Source organism: Typopeltis vanoorti, chromosome 7 (assembly GCF_054136105.1).
Source record: "Typopeltis vanoorti isolate ZY-2024b chromosome 7, IOZ_Tvanoo_1.0, whole genome shotgun sequence".
Classification (NCBI taxonomy): Eukaryota; Metazoa; Arthropoda; class Arachnida; order Uropygi; family Thelyphonidae; genus Typopeltis; species Typopeltis vanoorti.
The window spans coordinates 129,198,447-129,209,413 of NC_143555.1; the positions used below are offsets into that span (position 1 = coordinate 129,198,447).

Sequence of the window (10,967 nt, forward strand, 5' to 3'; positions counted from 1 at the left end):
TTCTTAAGTCTGCTTTTTTTATTGTCCATATCTCACTGCCATAAAGTAAGGTTGGTTTAGCAACTGTATTGTAGATTCTTATTTGTGTGTGTTTTTTGTAGATAATTGGGTTTAAAAATTTTATTTATAATGCCTGTTACTTTTAAAAAGTTTGATATCTATGGTTCTATATCAGCTTCATTTTCATATGACATTGTGCAACCTAAATATTTGAATGTATTTACGTGCTGTATTATTTTGTTTTTTATTACTATTTTGCTTCTTATTGGATTAGCACCTTTGAAGGCCATGACTTTTGTTTTGTCTGTTGATATTTCCATACCATATGTTTTTATCAGATAGTGATAAACATAGGTTATCCAAATTACTTTTCCCGATTTCACTTTTGCTGACTAAATTTTAATCTACTCGTAAGTAGCTTATAAGTTATTTTCAGCCTATTCTAAAAATATGAGGATAGATCAAGATTTAAATACATTAAAATATTATCTATTTTTTAGCTTATTTTTAAAATGAAAGGTTAGATCAGGATTTATATACAAAAATATATTATTTTTGCAGACTCAAGAAATGACTATGCCAAAGAAACGTTGTTACTAAGATTCATATGTGCAATATGGTTTTACTTTTGTGTTTGACAAAGAAGGTGTGCAAAAACCGCAGTGCTTCGTTTGCTCCAAGATATTCAACAATGGCAGTATGAAACCATCAGAATTGAGAAAGCATCTTCAGAACGTTCATCCCGAACATTCTAACGAGTCAGAGTCCTCATTTAGAATAAAACGAGCACGATTTGGTAAGAATATCATACTTCATGACCATGGATTTATTACCCCGAAGAAGCCAACACTGGAGGCCAGTTATCGTGTCGCATTGAGGATCGCCAAAGAAAAGAAACCACATACAATTGCTGAGACTTTAGTGAAGCCGTGTGCTATGGACATGGCTGAGTTGGTGTGTGGTAAAGAAGCAAAAGAGAAAATTGCACAAATACCTTTATCAAATAATACAATTTGTGATCGGATTCGAGAACTGTCAGAAGACATACGTGTACAGGTAGTGGAGGAAATCAAGAAAAGTCCGGCAAGAATTAGTTTACAGTTTGATGAATCAACTGATGTCTCTAACTGCGCACAGCTTCTTGGTTTTACTGGATATATACATCAGAATGAAATAAAAGAGGAATTTCTTTTTTGTAATCCGTTGAAAAAAACAACAAAGGCAGTGGACATTATAAATTTGGTGAATGATTTTTTTTTCAAATGGTCTTTCATGGGAATTAGTAGAATCTATTTGTACTGACTGTTCTCCAGCTATGTTGGGGAAAAAATCAGGTTTCACCGCTTTAGTTAAAGAAATCAACCCAAATATTTTTACACGCCATTGCATCTTTCACCGGTATGCTTTAGCATCTAAAACACTTCCACATAATTTGAAAGCCGTTTTGGATGTTGTTGTTCAAGTTGTGAATTTTATCAAAGCAAAAGCATCGAATCCCCGTGTGTTTAAATCTTTGTGTGAAGAGGTTGGCGCACATCATATCGTACTGCTGCTTCATAAAAATGTACGATGGTTACCCAGAGCAAATGTCTTAGGAAGGGTTTTGAATTTAGAAATTTAATTGAAATTTTTTTAGTCGAAAACGCATCTGCTTTTGCTTCATATTTCAAAGATACAAACTTTGAGATTTCTCTGGCTTATCTTTCTGATCTATTTGGAGTTCTTAATTCTGTGAACATTTCACTGCAAGGTACAGATGTCATTCTTGGGAGAGGCTGAAGAAAAGATACAATCGTTTAAAAAAAAAAATTGACTCTCTGGGGAAGAAGGGTGGAGTTAGGTAACTTTGCCAATTTCAAATTTATTGATGAAATCACTTTAGATCCGGCATACGAACTAAAAGAGGAAGTTCGTGATAACATTATATTGCATTTAAAAACTTTGAAAGAGGCAGTTGCAAGAATAATTCCTCCTGACCAAATGAATAAAGTCTGGATACGCGTAACCCTTTTCATATTGATTTAGAAAAAATGTGACAACGACTCAGTGAAAGACGAACTAATTGATCTTCGCAATAATAAGAAACTCCGAATTGAATTCCAATCAATGAAGTTACAAACTTTTTGGTGTACACTTGGAGAAGCACATCCCGTTATCACCAAACTTGCTTCCATGGCTATAATTCCATTTATAACAACTTATCTATGTGAATCAGGATCCTCAGTTCTGTTTTCAATCAAGTCCAAAACAAACTGAAATAGATACCCGCATATCATGTTCAACAATTGTACCAAGAATAAAACTCTTGGTGGATAAGGAACAGAATCAAGGATCTCACTAGTCGATTTTACTGCAGTTTAATAAAGATTTTCCAATTTTATGTTAAAGTAATTGATTTATTTACCGATTAAAGCTTTTATGAAAACTTAATTACCGTTTATTTCTTATATTCTTTGAATCTGCATGGTAAACTTAATAACTCATTTCTTATTATAATGAATAGGGGGGTAACGGATAATTTACTAAAAGCCAAGAGGATACGGGGACCTAAAAGGTTGGGAACCCCTGCTCTAGATAGAAATCTTTCCAGACGTTAGATAAATAATTGTTATCTTCTCTTGTATGTCAACCAATTTACGATAGCGCAAATTACATTTTGTCAGATCTTCTGTTTAAAAAATAAATCTTACTCAATCAATAATAGCCATTATATATGGGAAACAGTTGGAACAAAGACCGATAAACTTAATAATCGCAGCTTCTTTGAAGCTCACTTAGGTAATATCTTTTAAAGTTTTGCAATGTTTCTCGATAATTTTTCACCAAAAGTCATTAATGACCTCAATACCGATTTTTAATTATTTTCCAGCAAAGTTTGCTTCCTTTCACTCACAATTAATGCTAATCTTTTAACGCTCTAAACCGCATGATGATTAGCAGAAATTCTCGTTTACGATAAAATCTTTTTTTTGTACAGTAATACTTAGCGTTTTCTTAAATAGCTCATCGTCTTCATTCAAACGTTAAACACACTTATCTGAAACAGAGATTAAGAGTCAGTCGTAAGAGGTCAGAAAAAAATATTTGCAAAATAATTAAAAGGAATCGTCTGTTAAGTTTAAATGGTTTAATTATATCATTTAAACTGGATACGATCGTTAAATGATCATTATGAATTTCCAATCGTTCAAAAGTAGACTCCGAAAAGCATTCTAAGGCTTATCAGATGTTTATATATCAGATTAATGCAGACGCTTCGTTCCTGTTATTCGAAAAGATTTTTTTAAATTTAAATCTCGTCTTTTAGCTGAGAGAAAATAATGTGAATTTAGAAGCGATTGGAATAGCATTTTCTATAGCATTAATACTGTAATATACATAATAACAATAATTGTAAAGCAGCAATCACCAGCTAAGATGTCCTTGTCAACAACGTGATTCTTAAACAATATAAGAAAATTGCATTTCATGAGAAATGCTTGATTTTTTATTTAAACCAAACTATCTTTTTTTAAACCTATCTATATTTCCAGATAGATAGATAGATAGAACCAGATCTAATTATTGAACATAAATTCAATATTTTCCGAAGTGTTTGCAGATTTTATTAAAATATTAAAACCATATAAGAAGACCTGTGTAGCTCAGTGGCACTTGCATTCTCTGAGCTGGGCCGCAAACGAAGATAGACTTATAGCTCGAGTCTGGTCGCCGACTAGGGTAACTTTTTCAAAGCCTTTCTTCGACGGGTTCTAGAGTTAGTCGTTCTCTGGCATGGGCAAGCAGGTTTTTTTCTCCCGAAAACTCGATTTTTCATCAAGTAAACGCAAAAAAATTGACCTTAGAACACACATTATTTCAGACAATAACATATCCTGTTAGAGTTAGGTACCAAGAGATGGCAGCACTTGTTTGCCTGTCTCTTCATTGGTGGCTGCCTATAATTAGCAATAGACATAGACCAGATATCTCTCATTGGCTACCGGTGGAGATTGACCTGACTGCCCACTCAATCTCCAAAAGCCAGATGGGGGTTTAAAGACCTCGCCTACTCCCTATAAGGGAGATATAAAAGGCGTTAGCGTATTATTATTAAAGCATATAAGATTTGGAAACATCAAGTTGTCATCCGAGAAAACTTTTTCCAACAAGCTATTCTTTATTGAGTGAAAAATGCAATGGGGGGGTGGCAAGAAACTGCAAGAGTTTCATGCCAAACTTAGATAGAAACTATAAAATTTTCGGCAGATCCAAGCTTAAGCAAACGTTTTCATGACAGGGACAACTCGTAGTAAAGGTTGCCTAAGCTCTGTTCACTATCCTTAGTATTTGCCCATAATGTAAAACACATCTTCTAGGAGATGTATGATGTTATACATTGGGGGGGGGGGATCACTACCCAGACCGGTTTCGCTCTTTGTTGAGGTCTCATCAGTGAGTAGGCAGACCCAAATTGTAAATACTCAGGTTGTTAACTACACGGAGTAAACGACTCATTGAAGGATAACAGACATCACCCATTCATTCCATCAACATTTACCACTCTTTCCATCAAACTATTTCGCTTTCTATTAGAAAAAAATCTAACACTCACTCCTTCCTTATCTGCATACAAACTTAACTTCCACGGATGTCCTGTTGTCCTCTCCCCAACATCCAAAGAAAAATTTCATTGGTCGTTATAACATTCTCTTTAGAAGTTTATAGATCTCTATCATATCACCCCACTCCCTTCTGTCTATCAGTCTCTGCAGTCCACATACTCTAAATCTATCTTGGTGCTCTACATTTCAGAATTCTGCTATCTTCTTGTCACTATTCTTTGCACTGATTTTTGCAGCTTCTTTATTTTCCTCCTAATTCATGAAAACCAACCAAATTTTCTTACAATAGTCTATTGTAATTAATCAAAATAAAAATGACAAAATGAAAATTCTTATCCTTACATGTCAATGATCGTTTCAACATCGCGATTGACAGGATCATTACCCTCATCAGTTTCTCTAAGCATTATCCCACCAGTATAATATATCGTTGGAAATCTCATCACGCCAAAGCCCATAAATTTACATTTACTAACGCTGAACTGTGGGCAAATGATAGCTACTATTATCTGCCCACACTTCTAGTCTATTCAAATAATTTTGTTAAGTGTTGTAAATCAGTAGCATCCCTGATTGTATTGCCAAACTTGGCACCATCAGCAAACAATCGAGCATCTCTTAGGTCACTCCCAACATCATTGATGTATCACTAATATTGAACGGCAATGGTCCCAGCCGCGATTTCTGGAGTACACCACTGATGAACTTAAATCTCGCAGATCTTCCCACCCCCTCTCTTCACACCAATTTCTGACACCTGTCTGTCAGCCCTAACTTATTCAAGCAAGTGAACAGTTGAATTTCAGTGCCATGTTCTCCATTTTAAGCAACAGCCTTTCATATGATATCTTAACGAATGTCTTAGAAAGTCCAGTATCATATAGTGCATCAAACAGATTTACAAACAGATTTATTATCTGTTCATAATTTGTTCTTTAAATCAATTTGGATAACTCTGACTTACTTGTGAATGCTATTACGCTTACGATATTTCGATTATATTATTTAATTAAAAACACGAATTAACGAAGATTGTTGATAATTAATGGTGCACGGTGCCTGAATGTAAAGAAAAGCATTAATCTGCTGCATACACGATTTGCAGTTTCTCATTAGTTAACTAATTAACATTTTTTTGCTTAATCATTATTTTCTATTTAAATACTGTAATGCTTCTATTTGAAAAGTGCGCAAGCAATTTAAACAAGAAAAATTAAATGAAGAGAAAATTATTAAGAAAAAATGCATATACACATATATACCAAAAGGTATGTATATATATTTTATCTAAATTACGTTTGACTAGAAGAGACCGTGGGGTCCGGGATAAGAACAGCCTTAACGTAAATCCATGCGTGTCGCAAAAGGCGACTAAAATGGACGCTGAGTTTCGAGAGTTTTGCTCTCTCAGGTTTCTTCCGGAATTTTGCTCCCGATGAGGGGGGGGGGCTTAGATTTCGAAGAGTTGCCCTGGGAGAGCATTTTGAGTCTCCGAGGAGGGTATCCTCCGGCGTGGCCCGTGAGGGACCATGTCAGTGAATGCTTTTCCGTAGAATATGAGCGGTTCTGCTCGGGGGGGGGGAAGGAGGTCACTGAGTGGAGCCAAAGCTGAGTTGGACGATCTTTCGGCCGTTATTAAGTGGTCTAGGGATCGTTCTAATTTTTATACAGGGCTTTACTTATGTATCAATCAGCCCAATGTAGCTCATGCATGTCGTACGAGACGAGACGACTAAAATGGGTACCCAGGGAGGGTAATGGATGACAATGCTGTAGCCAATGAAGTTCTAACTGAGGCTCGGCTATTGCTGTTACCCTCCTGCCATGATCAGAGCTTTAATAGCTCAATAACACCTTATCCATACGCTGTCCTCTACAGATAACGGGGAAGATGAAAAGCATTCTTACTTCGCACCTTTAAGCCCGTCTTTTTAAGGTTTAAGGTTAAGACCTTGCTGGAGATTTTCAGTCCTAAAAAGAGATTGCAAATTGAATTTTATTAAGACCGAAAGGTATCTCAATAATTTTGTATAAGAAATACTAATTCCTTAACAACGTGACGACATCTAGTACTTTCGTACTACATGTAGTACTTTTTATAAAAGTACTACAATGATGTAGTTTAAAATGAGTTTAATTTTTTTTTCTTCCACCTCTCCATATGTCACATTCAGCGACGCAAGAATGATTTCTCTTTTTTTTCCTTCCCCTCTCACTGTTCGCTAACCTTCTCTTTCCCTCTCCCCCTGATCCCATACTTACGCAATATGACTGGTAGTAGCCAATGAAAATATATTGTTCGCTAGTCAAACACTTCTCGCGCGTTATAAGATCATTACAACAATGAAAACAAGTGGTAAAATTAAATATTTTAATATGAGTAACCAGCTTTTATTGATGCGTAGCGTAATTTGGATCCCATTATATAATAAACATTTTGCTCCACGTTTAAAACGTAGCACACAGCACTGTTAACTGTTATGACAACATGGATGGCATTCCCGTGGATTTTTATCCCTTCATTGCTTAGAAGTTGATTATGTAGAGCAAAATTTATCGAGGGCTGTATGAGAGCGAGTGTACCCATGAGCAGAGTTGCCTTCAGGAGCTTGTGTTTCCATCTGTCGTTTTCGATGTAATGGGATGACTGTTAAGTGAGTTGGTTTGGATGAAGAACTGCCTGTACAAAGTATTTGGAGGCAATATCATGAAGTAACGTAGAGATATTTGGTATGACTGCATCTCGATGGAGGAGAACATTTCCGACAAATCAGGGAGCATCAAAGATCATTCGGAAGCATTTGTTTTGTAGAAGGTGAAGTTTTTTGATATTATTGGGGGAAGTGTGACTCCAAGCAGGTGATCATAGGTTAAAGTGGGTCTGATGATTGTTTTATAGATGTGCAGCTTGTTCTCGTTGCTAGCTTGTCTTGTCCAGTTGATGAGAGGACAGCGCTGGGCAATTGCTAAATTGGGTTTATTGCAGGCATATAAAATGTGGGGGATTAAAGCTGAGGCGACTGTCTAGTAGTATCCCTAGGTATATGACTTTGGTTTGCCATGGGATAGCAACATTGAACATTTAAATTATCCCGCGATGGGATGTTTCTCTTGTAAAAAGCATAACAGAGCTTTTTTCAGCAACGACTTCTATTCTCTATTTCCTGAATCATTTTGCGATCGTTGCGTTGCTATGTGCGGCCTGAGTGATCTCGTCATAATTGCCATTGAAATAGAAAGCCATTGTGGTTGATAATGTACTTGGGACATCCGCATTATAAATGTTGAAAAATAGAAGGGATAGCAGGGAGCCTTGTGGGATATTTGCTGTGATTCTTCTCGTAGAGGATCGGAGCCCACGCAATTTAGTTTGGAATTTCCGATTTTTCAGGTAGGAATCAATGAGCTTGGTGAGATATAATGGAAAATTAGCAATTATTTGTAAATGAGGCCTTTGTGCCAAACCCTATCAAAGGCTTTTTCTACATCAAGAGATTCCTCTTGTATGTTACTTCCAGTTAAACCCAGTTGTAATTCATTCTGTCAATCTGTGGACCTGTTGAATTGTGCTTTGACCTGTACAAAATCCGAATTGCTTTTCAGGGAAAAGGTTGGTTTTATTTGTCGCCTCTTGCAGACGGTTAAGAATTATTTTTCCGACAATTTTTCCCAGGCCTGATAGGAGGCTTATGGTTCAGTAGTTCTGAGGGAGCTGAGGTGCTTTCTCAGGTTTGCGAACGAAGATTATGTCTGCCAGTTTCCAACGAGTGGAGAAGTAACTGAACCTTAGCTTTGCATTAACAATGGCTACTGCATGCATGGCAGCTTTATGAGGGAGCTTTCATTACTTTGTTGGAAATCTTATCAGGTCCTGGACCTTTCTGTTATTAAGTTTCCTGATAACAGAATATACTTCCGTAGGGGAAGTATGACACATATATTTTCTGACACAGGTAATTCAGATAACAGAGAAAGTGATGCTAGTTATGATTCAAATTGAGATTCAAACGGTTCTTCTAAAAAAATCAAAAAATCAACTCCTTCCAACTACTAACCGCTCTCAAACTTCCTTAACTTTTTGCGAACCATTAGTAGCAGAGGCTCGACCAATCGATCAACCTTTGCTGGCTATTTTATATTATGTGCATATGTTGCAGAACACAATCTGCCCTTCTGGTTATTGATACTCTTCCAACTCTATTGAAAACAATTTCCCCGATAGTGAAATTGCTACGATAATACAGTGTGGATGCACTAAATGTAATTGTCTTATAAAAAATGTTTTGGCTGTAGATTCACTCAATGAAATCTCAAAAAAACTTCAAAATGCTTATTTTTCTTTAATTATTGATGTGTCAACTGACATTACAGTAAATAAACCTCTAGCAGTTATGGTTTTTTACTATGATGATTCCACAAAATCAGCAGAGGATTCGTTTTTATATATCATTGATGTTAGTGACGAAACAAGTTCAGCTTTGTTTGAAGCTCTAATAGAATTATTAAACAAGCTGAAGGTGTCTCTTGCAAACCTATTAGGCTTTGCTGCTGATAATGCTTCAGTTATGATGGGACAACATTCTGGCATTCAGGCTCGCCTTAAATCATTAAATGAACATTTAACATTTATACAGTATGTCGCCAGATGCAAATGTCGCAGCTTTAATTTATGTGCAGCTGAAGCATGTAAGAAACTACCAAATTCATTGGAAGAACTATGTGCAAATATTTACAATTTCATACAAAAGAAACCGAAAAGATTAACAGAATTTAAACTAATTCAGGAACTATCAAATTTAAAACCACGTAATTTGCTGAGGTTGGGCAAAACTCGTTGGTTCTCAATGCATGATGTTGTGCAAAGGTTTCTAACTTTATCTTGAGCGCAGTAGAAGATGGAATTGAGCAAGCCAAATCAGTTTTAACTGCACTACAAACCCCCTAATTAAGGCATATTTTATCTTCTTAGCATTCATCCTACCAACAGTAGTAAATCTAAATATACATTTCCAAGGCACTGAATATCGTCTTCATCTTCTAATTTCATCAGTAGGAGATAAAATGAAAATGGTCATGAAATATTTCATGAAATCTCAATATGTTACAAATACACCAACTGAAATGATAAATCCAGCTGACAATAATCAGTTTTTAGACATAATAAATGTATATCTAGAGGCGAGAGTGGAAGCCCTTCTAATGAGTTTAGATAAGAGTGAAGTTCCAGAAAGAGACATAAGACGCATCAAGGTGAAATGTTTGAGTTCTGTACCCAATTTTTCAAACGAATAAATTTCAAATTGCAAAGATCCTGCATTAAAACATTTAGCGATGTGCTGAATCCTAGAATGGGCAAATCAGACTGTTTTTACAGTATAATACCACTCGCAGTAAATTTTCCTAAAGTTATTGAAGAAAATGGTTACAAAGACTTCACGCGAGAGTGACAACTATTGAAGACTGTAGAAGCATTGGAAAAAGGTCAAGAATTCATGGATTTTGGAATAAAGTTTTTGAAATGAAAAATGCGATAGGAGAAAAAATATTTTCTAATTTAACAACATTAATTAAAGTTGTAAATTAAAACTGTGCCTCCCCCATTCATCAGCAGCAACTGAAAGAATATTTTCAGCACTGACAATAAATAAAAATAAAATAAGAAATCAACTCCAAACTTATTTGATGAATGAACTCGTTTTGACAAAAGAAAAATTGAAACATTCAGCTACAGACTTTATATTTCTAAAGAGTTAATTAATTTAGCAAAATCTCTTAAGAATAATGAATAAATACTTCCAGTGTTTTTCTTGCGAGTTATAACCCCTGTAAATAGCATATTAAATAACTGAAAATTTAATGTTACATTATTTACATAAAATGTTACATAAAAATCTAGTACTTTTTTTTAGATCTGGTACCTTTTTCAACAAACGTTTTTTGCTGGGTGGTCACCCTGTTCCACAAATAAGTAATAATTATATTCAGTGTTATTTCAGAGAAGGGATTAGATTACAAAGCCAATATTTTAAAATTATTTTAAAGAGAAATTTAAAATTATCTTTAATATCTCTCTTTATATTTTAGCATTTAATCGAAATTATATTTATTCGCCATCGATACTTCAAGTATATAATTAAATTATATTTTTAATTGTTTTCGATAAATGCGCATGTCTTCAATTTCCTAGTATAAAACAATTTCCGTGGTTTAAATTCATAGTGATACTTGTGTATATTTGCCACTGCACTATTATGCACAGCTTGAGATCAGGGCTCTGTTCAGAGAGTCAAGTGTCGTGACGTTCATTCCACAAACCAGGCAGTTACAGCATCAACCTTAAGACTGATGTATTGACTTGATGAA

General features: G+C 35.3%; 1 protein-coding gene across 1 annotated transcript; it reads left to right on the plus strand.

Annotated features, from left to right (window-relative positions):
* Positions 1-699: 699 nt before the first annotated feature.
* On the plus strand, positions 700-9,487 carry LOC150105066 (protein ZBED8-like). The gene is made up of 2 exons (XM_090395107.1): positions 700-1,144; positions 8,976-9,487. The coding sequence occupies exons 1-2, from the start codon at positions 700-702 to the stop codon at positions 9,485-9,487; spliced, it is 957 nt and encodes a 318-aa protein (XP_090251233.1).
* Positions 9,488-10,967: the final 1,480 nt, after the last annotated feature.